We start from the raw sequence: 21,130 nt of genomic DNA on the forward strand, positions 1-21,130 counted from the left end.
GCCTGTGTTCTTGGAGAGGATACGAATTAGCTTGCAGTGCACCTTGGCAGTTGAATTGGTGTAAGATTGTGCTGTCCTCTATCTGGACTATATATATATATATACACATATGTGTGTGTACAGATGTACAGTATATGTGTATTTATGTGTATATATATATAAATATATATGTATGTATGTATGTATGTATGTATTTACATATGTATACATATATAGACATGTATAAGTGCTTGGAGCCCTTTGCAGTCAAGTAGCTGAAAACATGTAAAACCATATTAATACAATATTTATATTTAATAAAGTGTTTAACTATATATTGACTCTAAATATTTCACATTCCAATGTTCTTCACATAGGGGAATACGTTTGGTTGATTGGTGTTAGGTTGATTTTCCTATTTTCACGCTTCATTGAAGTGTTTGGGGGAATACATTGGCGCGGTCGCAATATTCCAAGTTCGGCCTTTTTTGCACATCGGGTTAGTGTTTGTGTGAAAACTTTTTACTTTCAACTTGAAATATGCGTACTACCCGACGCGAATATAAAGTTTACTTCTTGAGGAGTTAACGTGTGAGCAGGAGTGATAAATAGCGCTTCACTCGTAATCTAGCCCTTAAAGTGATGGCAAATCCGAGTGTTTACCATCGCTACAAATAAACTCAATGAGGTGACATTTCCACCTCTAAACCAATAGCTGTGCTAGCATACAGAACACTGTCAGATGATTAGCATGGCTATTGGTTTAGAGGTGACCAGCAGGAAGGAGGGAGGGTATAAAAGTGTGGTAAATTTTCACTAAACCATTATGGCTTTGCTAATACTGATCATTTCATCAAAAAAAACATACGTAGTAGAGAAGAGGACCATGCCAAATGTCATAAATATTTGTGCAGCAATTTTAACTTTAGGTTAGGCTAAAGGGACATTACACATTAAATATAATTCATGCACCTCCCTCTGCTTATGGGTGCCACCGTTTAGCAACCTAGGTTTCACTACAGGTATCTGAAGGAGAGTTGCTGCACATATGTAACCACATCACTGGAACGCAGTGAAAGCTAGACTTCAACATGCGAGCACCCATGACTAGGGTTAGGTGGGGAATAACCTTAATACTATGCATATATAGAGTTAGATTACAAGTTGAGCGCAAAATATTGCGTTAGCGAAAGTGATATTTGCGCTCAACTTAGTAATACCAGTGCACGCAAATGTTTGCTGGTATTGCAAGTTAAGTGCAATGCGGAAGCATTGCGCTCACAAGAGAACACTTCCAAAGACTCCAATGGGAGCTTTGATCTCATGCCGTCAGACACGGCATGAGAACTAGTGCAGTGAAGGTCGTAAGTCATGCAGCGATGAGCAACAAATGTAAATATATATGTATATACTTATATAAGCATATACATATATATTTACTGGGAACACACACCCCACACCTGCCACTTTTAACCCCTTAAATCTGCCTCCTGCAGTTATTAATTTAAAATAAAAATGTAGCATCTTTATTTTTTAATTTTAAAGTGCACACTACACTAAATTTTGGGGGGCAATTGGGGGACATTTAGAAAATGAACCAGCCAGCTCGAGGTAGAAATAACCAGCTTGCGGGCGCGCAATAAATTAACCAATTTACACCCTTTGATGAAGTGAAGCTTATCCTTTCCATACCTTCTTCCTTGAGGTTCGAATTCATTAGACTTGCGAGTATTCTTAAAGTCTGGGGACTCTCGGGACAAACTGCAAGAAGCCCTACTAGATGGGAGCAAAGATGGAACTTGGGCAAATTATTAAGGGGCTCTCTTTCTTTCCACTATAATCTCATGATCATGCCTCTACAACCTATTAAGCACAACCAATATAAGGCCTGGGAACGAGAACTCCAAATAGATAGTGAGATTGGGATGTGGCTGGGTGAGATCGTTAAAGCAAAGAAAACCCTACACAGTGCAACTCTGTGGGAGCTATATTATAAGATAACCACTCGATGGCACTTTGTCCCGATCACTCTGAATAAATTTTACAAGACAGCATCCCCCATGTGCTGGCGGAATTGTGGACACCTAGGCACACAGGCCCATATATGGTGGGACTGTCCTATAATCAAAGAGGCCTGGGATTTTGCATTTAACACCCTTAATTCACTCGGTATCCCCTTGAGCCAAGTACCTTCCGTGGGTCTCCTGCATCATAAACTACCTGAAATGTCTGAGGCAGACAAAAATATTACACTATATATTCTTATGGCCACTAAATTGGCTATTGCCAGAGATTGGAAACAAACATCATGCCCCTCATCCTCAAAAATTATTGCAATCATTGATCACATTCAAAAGATGGAAGAGTTTGCATTCAGAAGCCTAAACAAGTTTGAATTACACCAAGAAATCTGGAATAAGTGGAATGTATCACATCGCCCATAAACGCATAAACGAGCACAATATTAGATCTATAAATGGAATTTTTTTTTTTTTTTTTTTTTTTCTCTCTCCCTCTCTCTCTCTCTCTCCCTTCCTTCCTAACCTTACCCTCCCCCCCCCCCCCCCCTGTTTTATCACTAACACACTGACAGGAGACCTTTCTGTATTACCCTCTCACCTACATACGCCCTAACATGACTCGATAGACCTCTTTCTCTTTCTTAAAGGAGGTAAGTTAATAACTAACCCAAATATGATTTGATCCCAACATTGGGATATCATTAATATAAATGGGTTGCACTGAATGATTAGTGGTCAGGACACTTGTCTAAAGTGTCCTACATAACTGGGAATAAATAAATAAAATATAAAATGAGGTTACAATATATAAATGTAAATTCTGGTTCATTTAATAAAGTTAATATGTTATCTATACTTCTTATATTTTGAGCCAATACTGACATTTGTAAACGCCAATTGGCGTCTCAACAACTATGTAACTGATACTTTGCAGTAGCCCGATTGTCTATGTTATGTACCATTTGATCTTTTTTTTTTATGGCTATATCTGTTAAACTTCAGTTGTACCTCAATAAAAAATTTATTAAAAAAAAATTAACCAATTTACTTCCAATTTTCAAGTCATTGAGGGTGCCCACAAAAGTGGTAAATTTCAAAGAAATGTGTTCTGTTCATCCATTAAAGTTACAAGCACCTGAAAATCACATTGAATGTTCCTGCAAACTTAAACTATAGTTGCGCAAAATATATACTGGTTGTTGCACACCAGTACGTTGTTCCTATTAAAGGTGTCTGCATAAGGAATTAGAGTTGTAGCTAGGCCTTGTGTTGTTGTAATTACTCTATAACCTTTTTGCCCTCCTCCTCTCTTCAGCTGCCTGTATTTCCCCCTAATGTATTGCTTCGTATTTCTTTTCACCAACACATTCTGGGGACATTACACAGAAGGAATCAGAAATGGAGACGAGGGATATTTTATGCATGGAGACAGTTCATGTTTATTTCTGCCCTAGGCCCAGACCTTTGTAGCTTATGCCCTAATACACCTGTGATAACCTAGCTACTGTCTGGCTTTGTGCATATGTTGGCTGTCATGTTTCAGTAGTTTTTCTAAGGCTTTTCCACTGTTACCCTCTTTCATATTGTTTGAGGAAACATTGAAAGACAAAAGTGGCACTATCAATCATACACTGGAATTATATACCTTTAAAGAGGTATTAAATTCATCTTTTTCTTTGTTTCGTCTATAAGAGGACATTTAAATAGAAATTACAATTGTTGTTTTTGTAAATAAATATATAAATAAATAAACAGATATTTGTTATGTGTGTTATGCGTGTCACTCTCCACCAATGAAGTAGTGAGATTTCTGCTTATCACCCAATGTGTAATTAGTCCCTATGGTCCAATTTATGCACAGATATGTACTCCCTAGCTTCAAAATCACATTAAACAGCTTTTAAATATCTTTTACGTGCAAAAAATATTTTATGATGTTTGAATTGTGCTCGTTCATATGTTTAATAGAATGCGTTATTGTAAAGGGCCGCTAAAGTCAAAAATAAAGTTTCATGAGTCAGATAAAACATGCAACTTTATATATATATATATATATATATATATATATATATATATATATATATTCCAATATACTTCCATTATCATATTATATACACATTTTCTGGGGCTCCAGCTTCTACTAAGCATTTGCAAAAGTGTACAGTATATATATATATTTGTGTGTGTGTGTGTGTATATTCATTTTGTGATTGGCTGATAGCTGTCACATAATACATGGGAAGGAAAATTGGAATAACTTTGCCAGAAAATATTCTACTGCTCATTTCATATTCAAAGTAATTGCTTTTGCATTGTCTTATTGTGTATTTGTCAGTTTCTCAATTCTACTGTATTTAGTGTGATCCTTTAACTGCCCCAGTTAGGGCTAGATTACAAGTGGAGCACTAAATATTGCTTGCATGCACGATTATGTGCGCTGGTATTACAAGTTAATCGCAATTCAAATGGAAGTTCGCATGAGAACGCGCTTCCATAGGCTCCTTTCGGAGCCTAGTTCTGATGGCGTCACATGGCTCGATCACATATGTGGTGTCGCCCGCAAAAACGGGCGTCAGCTTTTTATAGAAGGATGGAGCGATCCCATATGCGGCACGTATATTTTACCCATCGTCCCCTGTTTTTACTCCCATAAACTAACATAGAACCGGCATGGCAAGTCGGTATGACATATTCAGCGCAAGGACTTACGTGGCGAGAATTGAGAAACTTTACTCCATATTATTATTAAATCTGATTTCAACAGCCAATAGCTCTCATCCTATTGGTTTATTTTAAATTTTCAGCCAATAGGAATGCAAGGTACCCCAATATGAAAGGGGTACCTTGCATTCAATCTTCAGTGTGCAGCAAAGATTGCATGATGGCCGCCGCCGAGAGGACCACCGCTCCAGGTCTGCACACCGGAAGGCCCTCCGGCAACAAGAAAGAAGATGGCCCCACAATGAATGAAGATAGATCCGCCAGGATGAAGACTTTTCTCCGCCTGGAACAAGATGGATGTCCGGACTTCAGGAACGGTGAGTACTTTTTTTGGGGTTAGGTTTAGTTTTTTGTTTAGATTTTTTGGGTGATTTTTTTTATTATATTAGGGCTTTTTTTTCTTTTTCAATGGGCAGCAAAAGAGCTGATTGCTCTTTTAAGTGCAATGCCCATACAAATGCCCCTTTAGATTTTTTTAAAGTTATGTCTTTATTATTTTGAGGGCTATTGGTAGTTTAGTGTTAAATTAGGGGGTGTTTTTATTTTTGGGATGCTTTTTTGTTTTTATAGAGGTATTAGATTAGGTTTACATTTTATTTTGGATAATTTCTTTTATTTTTTTCTGTAATCTTAGATTTTTTTTATTTTTTGTAATATTAGTGTTTTTATTTTATATTAATCTTATTATTATTTTTTTACGTTACTTTGTCTTATTTTTGTGATTTTTATTTATTTATTTATTTTATGTAATTGGGGTTAATTTAGGGGGTTAGGTGGGCGTTAGGGTGATTAGATTAATACTTGTGCATTGTGGGGAATGGCAGTTTAGAGGTTAATAGGTTAATTAGGTAGATTGTGTTGTGGGTGGTTGGTGGATTAGGGGTTAATACATTTATTAGGTAGTTTGCGATGTGTGGGGATGGCGTATTAGGGGTTAATACATTTATTAGGTAGTTTGCAATGTGGGGGGATGGCGGATTAGAGGTTAATACATTTATTAGGTACTTTGCGATGTGGGGGTTAGCGGATTAGGGATAATTAGTTTAAATAGTCTGTGAAAAAGAAACAGAGGCACCACAATGGCCTAGTACCACCAAAACAAATGATAATGATAAGGACAAGAAATGTACTCACAGACGTAATGCACCCAATGGTGCTAATGGGGCAGGCAGTAGTCCAGCTCACTGTAACTAGCCGACTGTAGTGTACGGTCGGTCAGGACTACTTGAGGAGAGACTCCCACCACCTATTGTAAGGATGAAGAGCAAACAACCATAGCCCTCTACTGTTTTATCAGGGGCAAGTAAGTAAGGTGTGATTGTACTTACAAGATAGGAAGCACAGGTGCAGTACAAACAGACTGGGACTTCACAGCCGCCCAGCTGACTGAACTCCACAATGAACAGTTGGAAACACTCCAAAGAGTTCCAAAATAAAAGTGGCAAAAATCCACCACAGCAGCAAGTGTATGCATAAAATCTCAGGCTATACAAAAAACATTTAAAATACACTTGCTATATAAATGGTAACAAACTCTCTGATAGGTTAATCCATTAATCAGAATCATCTGTGTGTGTTAACAGTTGGTTGTTAGTTGACATGTGTCAGGGTTTCAGGAATCAGACTGAGACGAAAAGTACAAAAATAATCACACCTTTATTAATAGCAAAAAATAATAAAAAGTCCACAAGTCAAATAACAAGCCAGGAGTCAAAACCAGAGCTGGTAGTCAGACGAGCCGAGTCAGGAGCCAAAGCGAATAGTCAGACGAGCCGGAATCAGGAACAAGGAAAACAGCAGAGTCAGGAACAAGCCATGGATCAGGAACCAGGAAGGACGTCAGGCAGCCAGGTAATACACAGGAGCTCTCACAAACAGGTCTGAGACAACGCAAAGGCAAAGCATACTGAACAGAGGCCCTTTAAATAATAAGTGATGACATCACAATTCTGAGAGTGCATCCTGTCTCACATGGATGATGCACACCAGTCTGGCCATAAAAGGAAGTGCAGGAAATGAGCAGCATCCCCCACAATGCACCATAGTCAGGAAGAGAGGTGAGTAAAATGGCTGCCAGCAGCACATGGCAAACACAACAGGGAACAAACCCTGACAACATGGTAACAACAGTAAACAATTACCCCAGAGCAGGGATAAACAAGAATTATACATATAAAATAAAACAATCTATCTGTATGATCTCCCCCCACAACATACAACATATCAATAGTTTTTAATACCAATACACAGGGTCAAGTATAATATTATGCTTGTATGTTACTATGTGTGTACGGTATTGGGCTATGGTTGTTTGCTCTTCATCCTTACAATAGGTGGTGGTAGTGTCTCCTCAAGAAGTTCCTGACCATATACTACAGTTGGCTGATTACAGTGAGCTGGACTACTGCAAAGTTCCAGCCTGCCCCATTAGCACCATTGGGTGCATTAAGTATGTGAGTAAATTTCTTGCCCTTATCATTATCATTTATTTTGGTGGTACTATGCCATTGTGGTGCCTCTGTTTCTTTTTCACAGATCATCACTTTCCAGGATTGGACCTTCCTTCGACAAACAGCTGCCTTTATCTGGAATTTATGGACAATCTGTTCAGTTTTTTTATGTTGTTTTGTGTATGCTTTAGTATTAAGTAGGAAGCGCCCCCTATGGGATTTGTGCTGTAGTGCATTTATCCCATCTTTATTATAGTTTAAATAGGTAGATTGCGTTTTAGTGGGATGGCGGTTTAGAGGTTAATACATTTTATTATTAGTTACGATGTGGGGGGATGGTGGATATAGGGGTTTTGACGTGTCGGGTTAATTTTTTGGAGGCGGATTAGATTTTTACAGGCGATTAAATATTTTTTTGTTTTTTCTTAGGCACCGACAGTTCATATTCTGCAGTAAATCACTGGTGACTCCAGAAATGTCTATTTCTGCACATTTCTGAACGTCACAGGTTTATCTGACATACGGCAGTATATGATCTGCCGCCACTGTTTATGTGATTCACCCAATGTGTGAGGTGAACTTACGGGCGGCATGTGTTTCCGCAATTGCACTGAAACCTACGCCGTATATGTAATCTCACCTTAACAAATATGTGATCTCACCCCCAGACCACATCAGAACCTTGCGCAGTGAAGGGGGTAAGAAGCGCAGTGAAGGGGGTAAGAAGCGCAGCGATGGGCAGCATTTTTAAATATATATATATATATCTATATATATGAATATATACATGTAGGTAAAATCTGAGTTTAGCATTTATGTGTTAATATGTGTATATACAGATATTAACAAACACACACATATATATATATATATATATATATATATATATATATATATATATATATATATATATATATATATATTATAATCATATACATATATATTTACATTGCGGTCTAACACACAGTTCCCATAGACTTCAATGTATAGGCACTTTAAACTTTAAAGCCCCAAAACTGCCTAGTGCAGTTTTGTTTTTGTTTTATATAAAAAAAAAAAAAGCTAATTTTTTTAGGGCATTTGGGGTACTTTAGGAAAATTAACCAGAGAACTAACCTTTTCAGAGTGCTAATTGCTACCGAGAGGTCGCGGTAGCAATAACCAACCACTTGTAATATCTGATCAACTAATACGCTCCCCCAAACGGGCAAATTTGCGCTCCAGTTGTAATCTAGCTCTTTGTATGGTATTCATAGCACGTCATTAGGCCCTTACGCCCAGGTGCTGCCATTCTAAATGTGAACAACTATGTATAGTACTTAAAAGTCTGTTATGTTTAAGTTATATGAGCACACAGAAACAAAGAAACAAATTGTAATGTGTTAGTAATAGGGTTGCACCAATACCATTTTTTTATGACTGAGTACAAGTACCGATACTTGTTTTCAAATACTCGCCGATACCAATTACCAATACTTTTTTTTTAATGTCATGTGACAGTTTACCAAGCACAATACAGAAACATTATTTAAGATTCCTTCTTTATAATTATAAAGGACTGTAATTCAAAAGACATTATGAAATAATAAAAAAGTTCACTGAACATGTTTATAAATAAAAAATATTACAATAAAATATTAAATTTAAAGGGGTAATACAATTGGGTTTTAGGGCTGTTATATAACATCAATCTGATATTTGTATGGAGGTTTGACTCTAAGTTGAACAGTCTTTCACTTTCCACACTACTGCATGGGGCAGAAAGATATTTTTGGGCCATTTTAGCCAGAGCTGGAAATCTGTTTATTAACTGCCCAGTACTTCAGGGGTTTGTCTGAACGAGGAACAGTGATCTCTCCTACAATAATACAAATAACAGCAATTTGTATTGTCAGAACAGTAGTAAACAATTTTTAGTTTAGTCTCCACTCCAGTTTAAAATGAAATGGGAACATGCAGTTTGAAAAAACGCCACAAGATAGCATATGGGTAGGAAGTGGAGGTATCGGTTTAAGTATCGGTGCATTTGCACGAGTACAAGTACTCATGCAAATACTTGGTATCGGTACCGATACCGATACTAGTATCGGTATCAGTGCATCCCTAGTTAGTAATATCCAAAGCACTTGCTAAGCAATATTAAACCAGAGTCAGACATTCTCCCTCATTATACACAATTTGATGGTTTAGTAGAGGGTGTAAGATTCCAGAGAAGAATTTGATGCATCAGCTGTGTCTTTGTCAAATTGGGATTTGATACAGAGAGCTAGCTACATGGTGAGTTGTTGTGTAATTATTATACAGTGACATTTGTGTAATTACTAAAAAGCAATTAGAGGTTTTGATGGAATTGTTAAGTAAACAGTAATGTATAAAGGTTAAGCAGCAGGTGCAGTAGGTGGAACCATTTTTGCTGTAGTGGCAATGTTATCACATGTCTCAGATAACTACAGTTTTTGTGGAAATGTAATAAATATGTTTTAAAAACTTACCCTTGTTATTATTATTTTTGCTATCTGCGCTAGCTGTGTTTTTTTAAATTAAAATATTACTGATTTTTGCGGTACTAAATAACAAGCATTAGTACCACGGGAGGTTTTAGGGGTTTGTTATGCATCCTCATGCTTTACTACAGAACCCCAAAACCTCAAAGCAGGGTGGTGTCTTTTTATAAACCCAGTGCTCTATGCAGAGAAAGCAAAGAAAATAGGGAAAAGGGAGATTAAAAATGTGTAGGATTTTTTAGGTCTAGAACGCCCTCCAGCAGGCACCTTGAAGAGAAATTCAAAGGCATGTAATTTGTACGTTACCCCCCCCCCCACCCACCCAGCTTATTGTGTGTAAATAGGTTAGACACATAGGTAAAGTCATTATTGAGAGCTGGAAGCCTTGCAGCTCCCAAGTAGGACTGAGCCATGTTCTGCTCGGTCTTGCAGTTCATAAGTGGGACTTTAAATATGCGTTTAACACCTTTACTTGTTACCACATTGTTACCAAGCGTCTATAATGCAAAAATCCTTAAACTAATTAGAGCATGTAATTTTTGCATTAGAATTACCCTTTAAAACAGCAAATTAATTATAAGGTTTTACTATTATATTACAACACCTGTTGTAAATGTGGTATAAATGTGGTATAAATAATGATGTGTTGAAGAGTTCTGGTGACAGTAGTTACCCTTTAATATTGTTGTAATATGGTTATAGGTAAAACCAATAACAATCAGCTTCCTTCTTGATTAAAATAAATAATTACCCCTTGAATTCTTATTGTTTCTTACATTTATCAGTGCTGGGGGTGGTTTGTTGCTAAGAGGAAAGAGTAAATGAATTAACTATTCTCGCGTTATTGATAAATTAAATAGATTGTCTAATGCATCCATGAATCTTCTGATTAACACTCATTAGCAGAACCAGCTGTGAACTGATACAGAGCGATGATGTGTGGACAACTATTTTTCATTTGATTAACATCAAAATGGTCATTGTTAGTGAAAAAACATTTTCCAGTCCTCTGCTGTCAATATTTGTTTCTTTATCAGACATCCTGTAATACCTTGGTTTTAAGGTCAGTAAGTTCTTTGAAACTTATATAAAGCTTGGATATCTCTAAATAAATACATGTTGCCCCTTTCTAATTAACCATAACTAAAACATTATTATTGTTACTAATTTTTATTTATAAAGCGCCAACCTATTACGCAGTGCTGTAACATTAAGTAAATACAGTATGGAGTACAATAATCAGAAGACATTTACATAAATCATAAGGGTAGAGGGTCCTGCCCTTGAGTCACTGTAAGCAATCCTTACATTAAATGATAAACAGGACAGGTGGACTTGTAAGATTACATTCTATAGGAAGTACATGAAAAAGTTGAGGGAGAGGGAAACTAGTAGTAGAAACATCTTAAAGTAAATTGTATGCATCCTTGAACAAATATGATTTTATGGAACACTTGAAGTTTTTGAGACTAGAAGAAAGTCTGATTGAGAAAGGCAAGGAGTTCCATGTGATAGGTGCAGTTCTAGAAATGTCTTGTAGACGAGAGTGAGAGGAAGTAATAAGCGATGAGGAGAGAAGTAGATCTAGGGCAGAGTAGAGAGGCGCAATGCGGAGTATTTGCAGACAAGAGCAGAAATACAGGAGGGTGCAGTGTTGGTGAGGGCTTTGCATGTCAGGGTCAAAATGTTATAATTTAGGCTAAGGGAAGCAAAAAGAGGTGTTGGCAAAGAGGTGCAGCAGATGTAGAGCAATGCTTAAGAAAGATGAGCCTGGCAGAGGTGGGAAATGATAAGGAAGTGAATAAGTTGTGTCTTGCGTGAGGAATTCACAAATGTAAAGATTTTTTAAAGGTGAAAGCAGCAGTTAGCTAAAGACTTATTGCGAGGAGCAAAAGAAAGTTCTGAGTCAAGTGTGACCCCAAGGCAGGGGGCCTTAGGGCTTGAGTTGATGACAGAGTTGTCCACAGTAAGTGAGATCTGGGGAATGGGAAACTTTTAAAAGGGAGGAAATAGAAGGAGTTCAGTTTTAAAGAGGTTCAGCTTTCGTTATTGAGAAGCCATTCAGTATAAAATAGAAGAAAAGTCTGGTGCAAAAAGGTAGATTTGGATGTCATCAGCATAAAGATAATACTGAAGCCCACATTACTTAATTAAAGATAATATACATGATGTGTAGACTGATACAAGAAGGATTCCTAGAACTAAGCCTTGAGGTACCCCTAAAGAGAGGGGTAGAGGGGAGGAAGAAGAGCCAGAGAAGGATACACTGAAGGTACGGTTAGAAAAGTAGGAAGAGAGCCACAGTAGAGCTGTGTCACAAATACCCAAGGATTGAAGGGTCTTGGGCAGCAGTAAATGGTCAACAGTGTCAATGGATGCAGAGAGGTCTATTAGGATTAGCATGAAGTAGACTTGACAGAAAGCAGATATTAGTTTATTACAAGTGACACATAAGCAAATAAAAATTTACACTTACTAGATGTAAGCCAATAAATTGCCCAGAACAGGTGCTACAATACACAGTGGTATCAAGGAGCAATGATCTTATCCTTTTCTCTTTCACGGCCGCCAGATACTTTAGTATTTCTGGAAAACTTCAGGAGTCACGGTCACGTCATCCGTCTGTAGTAGCGCACAGTCCAGGACAAGTAAAAGCAATTATATTGCCAGCATAAAACGTCCACCTCTACGTGTTTCTCCTAGTCCACAGCCAGGCTTTTTCAAGAGTATAAAATAGTGAATGATAGTGATAGCTACCGTCTTCTTTTTAAAGAGAGGAGGGTAGCTATTACTATCATTCACTGTTTTATCATGATCATATTATACACAATGATTTACATTTAGCAATATGTTCTTGTTTAACGTGTAAGATTTCATGTATTGGACAACTATAGATGCAAATGGAAGGAATATTACTCTGAACATATTTCTTTTAAACGCTGTCCCTTTGCAAATTCATGATTGTCTATGAATCTAATCCACAGGGGGATGAACTTGTTACAGTCATACAGTACAAGACAAGGAGGGAAACAACAATGATTAGACCGAGTAGTGCAACAAATGTATATTAGGATTTTAGTGCAATTTAACATTTTTCAAAACATTTTAAAAATACTTATAGCAATCATTATTTATAAAACTAATTAATTTGATTATTTACTAAACTATAAAATACAATTAAGAATACCTATTATAGGAATTGATTTACTACATTTTTTCTTATTTGACAGCCACCACTTTCTAGCATATAATGAATATTCAGCTTTTTTACATGAGTTTGATTATTAATACTGGTTGGTCATCAGATATTACAGAATTAATTATTTATTTGGTGATGTTTGAATATTCGTTTGTATCCAGCATTGACAGAAGACACAAGTTCAGATTTACAAGAAAATATGATAGAAAATTCACACCATTTAATATGTGCAAAGGTTTTCACCGCACATAAACATCTGTTCATGCTGCAAGATGTGAGTCAGTCTGCCGTGACAGTGAAGAGCGATCTGCTTGATTGTAGCAAGTTGACAAAACAATGTGTCACCAATTTCTACACAGCCAGATTGACATCAATGCTGTACAATTTAATACATATACAGAGGATGGGTTAACAGAGCAAACAAATTTTTACGTCATTACCCTGTAGGCAATATGTGTAGAAAAATGTTTTAAAAAAAGATTTAATGGCTCAGAGTAGCTCAGCATTTTGATAATATTATATATGTGATATGCCCTGGCTGCGAGTATGTTCCAGAACTGAAGTGTGCCTTCAAACTGTACACGTATACCTTGACCTAAGGCTTATAGGACTAATTTACACAACTTTTTTTAGGCAGCAATATTTACGGCTAGGTTATGAGCGGAGCGTTATTTTGCGCTCGCACGTCAACTTTGCAAAAGACAGAGGCTTTTTGCACGTTGGGTTGCGCTCAAATTACAAGTTGAAAGTAAAAGGTTAGAGCGTGAGTAAAAAGCTGATGCGCGCAAAAAATTAACTTTGAATATTGAGAGCGTGTTAATGTATTCTCTTAAAGACTTCAATGGAGAACGCAAATTGAATAAAAAAAAGTAACACTCATACTCGTACACTAACCTGATCACATTTATTCAAGTGCGCTAAACCCAACATGCATTATGAATATTTCACATTCTAATGTTCTTCACATACAGAACAATGTACTTTTTATTGTAAATACATATTTCTATCTATTTCTATATATACCTATATATCTATTCCTATTAGTACATTCTTTTCTATGTGAAGGACATACGAATGTAAAATTTGCGTAATGCGCATCAGGGTTTGCAACTTAGGATATACAGGTATAGGTATTTTTTTACAGATATATATAGTAATATGTATTTACAATAAAAAGGACATCTTGTAAGTGAAGAACATTGTGAAATATGTACGGTACATATACATTAAAACACAAATACTTCAATACATATGTACATACATCTATATATATAAATTTACATGCATATTTAGACATATGTATATATGTATACTGTATATGTTAAATCACTTGCAGCCCTTTTTTCCCTAGCACCTTATACCAGCTATATTTGAGCCCTTATAACTTTTTAAATAAAAAAAAAAAATTAAATATTTTTTATCAGACTGTGTTTATACTGTGTGCAACTGTACTTTAACATGTATTTATGTTGTGTTTTATGCTACTTTTATCTTCCACTACCCTTTACGCGGGCTCTGAAGTCGCGCTAACCTTTTAAATTCTAATGCACTTGAGCTAATGGGGCATATGTATCATGCTCCGAATGGAGCTTGATGCCCTGTGTTTCTGGCGAGCCTGCAGGCTCGCCAGAAACAGCAGTTATGGAGCAGCGGTCACAAAGACTGCTGCTCCATAACCTGTCCGCCTGCTCAGAGCAGGTGGACAGACATCGCCGGAAATCAACCCGATCGAGTACGATCAGGTTGATTGACACCCCCCTGCTGGCGGCCTATTGGCCACAAGTCTGCAGGGGGCAGCGTTGCACCAGCAGCTCTTGTGAGCTGCTGGTGCAATGCTGAATACGGTGAGTGTATTGCTCTCCGTATTCAGCAATGTCTGGCGGACCTTATCCGCACTGTCGGATCAGGTCCGACAGACCTTGATACATATGCCCCAATGTGTTCAGTTTCAACTCGCTATAGGCGCACTATTTTCTTCACTTGCAAAAAGCTGAGAAAAACCCAATTTCTCCAACATAGGTGTGTCCGGTCCACGGCGTCATCCTTACTTGTGGGATATTCTCTTCCCCAACAGGAAATGGCAAAGAGCCCAGCAAAGCTGGTCACATGATCCCTCCTAGGCTCCGCCTACCCCAGTCATTCTCTTTGCCGTTGTACAGGCAACATCTCCACGGAGATGGCTTAGAGTTTTTTAGTGTTTGTTGTTTATTCCGGTAAAAGGAGAGGTCAAAAAGCAACTTCTACCTCTCTCTCTTTTTGGATTAAAAGCATCATCAGATTGGCTTACGAGACTGCCGGACGGCAGCCTCCCGAAAGAATCACAGCTCATTCCACTAGGGCTGTGGCTTCCACATGGGCCTTCAAGAACGAGGCTTCTGTTGATCAGATATGTAGGGCAGCGACTTGGTCTTCACTGCACACTTTTACCAAATTTTACAAGTTTGATACTTTTGCTTCTTCTGAGGCTATTTTTGGGAGAAAGGTTTTGCAAGCCGTGGTGCCTTCCATTTAGGTGACCTGATTTGCTCCCTCCCTTCATACGTGTCCTAAAGCTTTGGTATTGGTTCCCACAAGTAAGGATGACGCCGTGGACCGGACACACCTATGTTGGAGAAAACAGAATTTATGTTTACCTGATAAATTACTTTCTCCAACGGTGTGTCCGGTCCACGGCCCGCCCTGGTTTTTTAATCAGGTCTGATAATTTATTTTTTTAACTACAGTCACCACGGTACCATATGGTTTCTCCTATGCAAATATTCCTCCTTAACGTCGGTCGAATGACTGGGGTAGGCGGAGCCTAGGAGGGATCATGTGACCAGCTTTGCTGGGCTCTTTGCCATTTCCTGTTGGGGAAGAGAATATCCCACAAGTAAGGATGACGCCGTGGACCGGACACACCGTTGGAGAAAGTAATTTATCAGGTAAACATAAATTCTGTTATTACTTGTGCACTACAGTTAGCACGCCACTCGTAATCTAGCCCTCAGTGGTTTGTAAGAAATATATAAAGGAAATATGAGCTAAAGTTGTTCTGTTTAAGGGCAGCTTATTTCCCGGTGTCTGGTATAGCACAAAATCTACCACTGGTATTCAGAGAAACTACAGCTGCAACAAAAAAATTCTCTAATGCATTCTCCCTTAGAGCTATTGTTTGCCTCTACATATTTGTTTAACACCCAAAAAGGTTTTAAATACATAGTTAAAATCAGCTCAGGATTTGCAATGTGCTACTCATTTAGAAACAAAATTGGTTGCTGAGCCTATTAGGAACAGCAGATATGCATAGCCACCAAACCAACAGCTATGTTCAGCTCAGGATTGGTGATTTATTGCTGTTTCAGAGTTGACTTTATGTGTTTGAATCTTGTGGTGGTTAAAGGAATAGTCTAGTCAAAATTAAACTTTCAGGATTCAGATAGAGCATGCAATTATAAGCATCTTTCTAATTTACTCCTATTAATTTTTTCCTCGTTCTCTTGGTTTCTTCATTTGAATGTAAGCTTAGGAGCCAGCCCATTTTTGGTTCAGCACCTGGGTAGCGCTTGCTGATTGGTTAGACACCAATCAGAAATTGCTACCCAGGTTTTGAACCAAAACTGGGCTGACACCTATGATTACATTCTTGCTTTTTCAAATAAAGATACCAAGAGAACAAAGACAAATTGATAATAGGAGTAAATTAGAAAGTTGTTTAAAATTGCATGCTCTATCTGAATCATGAAAGTTAAATTTTGACTAGACTATCCCTTTAAGCTCATTGGTATAAGCAAGCAATAGTTTAATACGAAAATAACCTGAAGCATGTTGAGATTAACGTAAAATGTTTAATTATACAGAGTTAAAAAAAGCCTTTGCACTATACTTTCATTATTTATTTTGCTTTAGTTGCCTATAATTTAAGTTTTTAAAACTGTGGGTTCTCCAATTCTGAAAATTGGAAGCGCACATTAGGCTTGACTAGTCTAACCCTGTTAGATATCTGCCCCTAAATGGCCTTAACAGATGATTAGATAAAGAGCTGAAACACAATGTAACTTTTTTTTTTTTTAAATATGTTTTTTTATTGAGGGAATAACAATAACAAAACAAGAATCAGTTTGCTCAGACAAACATATGGCACAGAATATATGACAAGATAAGTTTTGTGGACATAAACAGATGCTTAATAACATATTTAGGAATAGATCCCTTATTATAACATACAAAGGAGATTCGCAGATTGGGATATATATAAAATGACAGAGCAAACCTCAAAGCACCCCCTTTTCCCCCAATAGTAGCCGAGGCCACTTTTGGACCTCATTTAGGTAAATGTACTACTCAGAGGCTTTTAGTTAGTGCAGGCCTAATCAAGGCCTACACTTTATATCCTCCTTCCATAGCCGCTGGGACCATGATTAGGTCCAGAAAACTAACAATAAAATTGAAGGAGATGAAAAAAAAAATTAAGAGTAACAATATAAATGCAAGTACCTTACACTACTTTAGGGAAATAAACTACGGGGACTGTTTCATATTTAAACTTGAACCTTAATAGGTACCAGCGTATAACTATTCGCATTAAAACAGCTGCTAGGAGGTCAATGAGAGTGTGAATCTAAAAGTTGTAGGTTCAAAAAGGCTTATAATCTAGTAAGAAATATACAATCTCTGGACCTTTTGCATCACGCCAGTAGTTCTATCATATATATTAGATACATAAGTGAGGTATCCCTTATACTAAAATGAAAGTGATAAAAAGTCTATAAGTATGGAACACAGAGTAACAATCATAGTAAATTCCCGAAGAGCCATTTTTACAATCATACCGGGACACACTCGGACAAGGCTCTACAGGCAGGGCAGAGACTAAACAACTCTGCCAAATGGGAATGTGGAGGATAAGATGTTTATCCCTTACCACATACTTGGAAGAGGGAGGAAAAAAGAGGGAGAGGGGGAGTAAGGCGGGGGAGGGGGGGAGGGAGAAAGAGAGAGGGGGGAAGAGGGAGAGGGGGCGAGAGAGGGGGGAAGGGAGAGAGGGGGGGAGGGAGAGGGGGAGGGGGGAGAGGTAGATGGGGGGGAGAGGGGGAGGAGGGAGAGGGGGAGGGGGGAGAGGGAGAGGGGGAGGGGGGAGAGGTAGATGGGGGGGAGAGGGGGAGGGGGGAGAGGGGGAGGGGGGAGAGGGAGAGGGGGGGAGAGGGGGAGGGGGGGGAGAGGGAGAGGGGATGGGGGGGAGGGGGGAGAGGGTATGGGGGGGAGGGAGGGAGAGGGAGGGGGGGAGGGGGGGAGAGGGAAAGAGGGGGGGAGGGGGGAGAGGGGTGTGGGGGGGAGGGGTGGAGAGTGAGGGAGGGGAAAAGAGAGGGAAAGAGGGGGGCAGATCTAGGGCTAATAATTTACAAAGGATCCCTATTAGGGGCTCTAAGGGTACTGGGAACAGTGGTCATATATTCATATATTAGGAGTTACTAGTATGATTCCATATATATGGTCTCCCAATTATATTCTCAAACAACATTTCCAAAACATTTACTCACAGTTTTATAGTACATTAGCTAAATAGCTGTTCCTAAAGAGCAGAAACAGGAAGTAACCCCTTAAGAGCCATAAGATTCAGAACTCAGTATATAATGACACTTTAAGGGATCTACATACATATACATATACACTCAATTTTCTGGAGGAGCACATGAATAGTGTAAATAAACATTCAAATATTTTCGGTACATAATTAGCAATGAACTAGCTTAAGCACATACTGTACATACACATATCCGACTTTTTCAATCCTTCATAAAGTATCATCTTGCATATTTTGGATAATGATACTAACGTACTGACAGGCAAGTTCATGCAAGACATACTGGTTGCAACACGGCGTTACAGCCCTAACCCAAGGCTCAACCTATCCCCTGCCTAAGTCTCTTATATGTAGGAGAGTAACAATGATTCAGATCTACAAAATGCTTTCTATATGTTCTTCTCACATAAAAAAAGCTAATTTATTGCAAGACTGCAGAGAAATGTAATTGCAAAGTATTTTATGATGGTTTAAGTAGTTTTGAGGCTGAATTGAGTAGGAGATTGGTGGATGAAAAGGACTAAAGGATCATGTTTAATCTTGTAATACGCATGCTAACCCGCAGACGTTACAATCTTACACCTTGCGGGCTTTGCACACGAGTGAAAGAGCTAAAAATTGCACCACTTGTAATCCGGCCCAGTGTTTGGCATTTATATGGGTGTGTAAGTGTGAATTTCTATTTCTGTCCAATTACATTTAATGAGTGTGCTTGGGTGTTCATTGAATTCACACATTTACAAACCTGTCACCTGATAATGTACATACAAGATATGGGCAGCTTAACAAATAAAGTTTGAGCAGTTCTTATAGATGTTATTGTGTTTTAGCTTTTTCATCACTTAGTTGGGGCTGTAATCATTGCCACAGAGCTCTGCATCACATTATTCCTCATATTATCCCTACATTATCCTCCCTACTTGTATTATCTGGTAGAGCCCCCCTCCCTCAACATTTATTTTTTAGCTTTTACAGAGCTTAACCTCAGCTGCTCTCTTGTCTTGCAGCGGAGTGTGGAGCATCAGTTACTGGGACACAGGGTGTGCTGCTGTCCCCAAATTACCCTGCAAACTACAGCAACCACCATGAGTGCATCTACTCTATCCAGAGTCAGCCTGGGAAAGGCGTCCAGTTAAGAGCCAGGACATTCAGCTTGCAGCCTGGGGACTATCTAAAGGTGATATCTCTTAAAAGTGTTTGTGATAAGTGAAATATGTCTATCTATCTATCTATCTATCTATCTACCATCTATCTATCTATCTATCTATCTATCTATCTATCTATCTATCTATCTACCATCTATCTCTCTATATCTCTCTATGTATCTATCTATCTATCTATCTATCTATCTATCTATCTATCTATCTATCAATCAATTTTCTATCTATCTATCATCTATCTATCTATCTATCTACCATCTATCTATCTCTATATCTATCTATCTATCTATCTATCTATCTATCTATCTATCTATCTATCTATCTATCATCTATCTATCAATCATCTATCAATCTGTCTATCTATCATATATCTATCTATCATCTATTGATCTATCTTTATGTATAATCTCTCTCTCCTTTAGTCACAGATCACATGATCTAAATGATTGCATCTGATTACTTGATATATTTCTTAACTATTTAAGAATATGACTTGTTGTCTTGTATGGAGCTCACAATGACCAAATTCTGACACAGCTGTCTTAGGACATTTCTAGGCAGTAACTAATGACAGGGGCTGGGTTAAAGCTTTGTCTGGAAGATGCTCTGTGAATGTGATCTGTAATCATATTGGATGGAAAATGTCTTTAATATAAAAAATAAAAGCTGTTGTCTTAAGTAGAAACTGTTTTATCTTGATTTTCTGTAAAAAAACAAAACAAAACAAAAACATTTAAAGTCTAATAAAGTCTGACAGACATTAAAGATTAAGAAATTAAAAAAACATTTAAAAAAAATCAATTCGTTGTGAAAAATAAGACAGGAAAACAGTCTGTACTCAAGTCAATACTGTTAGTTAAAATTGATCAAGTATGTCAATATTGTGCATATAAGGGTATAAAGGAAAATAACAAGTAGGGAAGATTCAGCATCTTTAACCTGTGTTTTCTTTCCACATTATAGGTTTATGATGGGCATAACAATTCTGCTCGACTCCTTGGATCTTTCAGCCAATCAGAAATGCTGGGGCGGAGCCTGAATAGCACATCCAGTGCTCTTTGGCTGGAATTCATTACTAATGCAGAAAACACCAGCAAAGGATTTGAATTATTTTATTCAAGTAAGTCTCCCTTTTAGTTAGATACAAGGTATCAGGGTAAGGTACTTAAATGTAAGCACTATACCTATATACTGCAGACAAGAATAGCAAATTCAATCTTAAACTTTCTAGTTTTAGTTTTCTGTAACATTTATGGTATTAACCAGCAGAGATTAACTTGCAAACACCTCATTAGTATAGTACAAGGTGCCTCATCTGCCTCTCAAATATAACTACCTTATAGGCACAGTGTACTAATTCAGCTGCTGTCTCATACCCAGTTCAGACTGAATTTTTTTTTTTTAAAACCATCACTGTCATTTGAATTCTGCCTTGAATCTGATTAATTCATCTTAGGATCCTTTCATGAACTGTTAAAAACTTTGGGATATGTGGTTCTTCCAATTAGTCAAAAAAGAAAGCAACTCCCTAAA

At 37.8% G+C, this 21,130-nt stretch overlaps 1 protein-coding gene across 1 annotated transcript in view; it reads left to right on the forward strand.

The window, feature by feature from the left end:
- LOC128652451 (CUB and sushi domain-containing protein 2-like) overlaps window positions 1-21,130 on the forward strand; it is a 1,617,569-nt gene that overhangs the window by 1,191,971 nt on the left and 404,468 nt on the right. Inside the window, 2 exon segments of the mRNA XM_053705390.1 lie at window positions 19,445-19,614; window positions 20,561-20,717. Of these exon segments, the coding sequence (XP_053561365.1) occupies window positions 19,445-19,614; window positions 20,561-20,717 (327 nt within the window).

Source organism: Bombina bombina, chromosome 3, assembly GCF_027579735.1.
Source record: "Bombina bombina isolate aBomBom1 chromosome 3, aBomBom1.pri, whole genome shotgun sequence".
Taxonomy (NCBI): domain Eukaryota; kingdom Metazoa; phylum Chordata; class Amphibia; order Anura; family Bombinatoridae; genus Bombina; species Bombina bombina.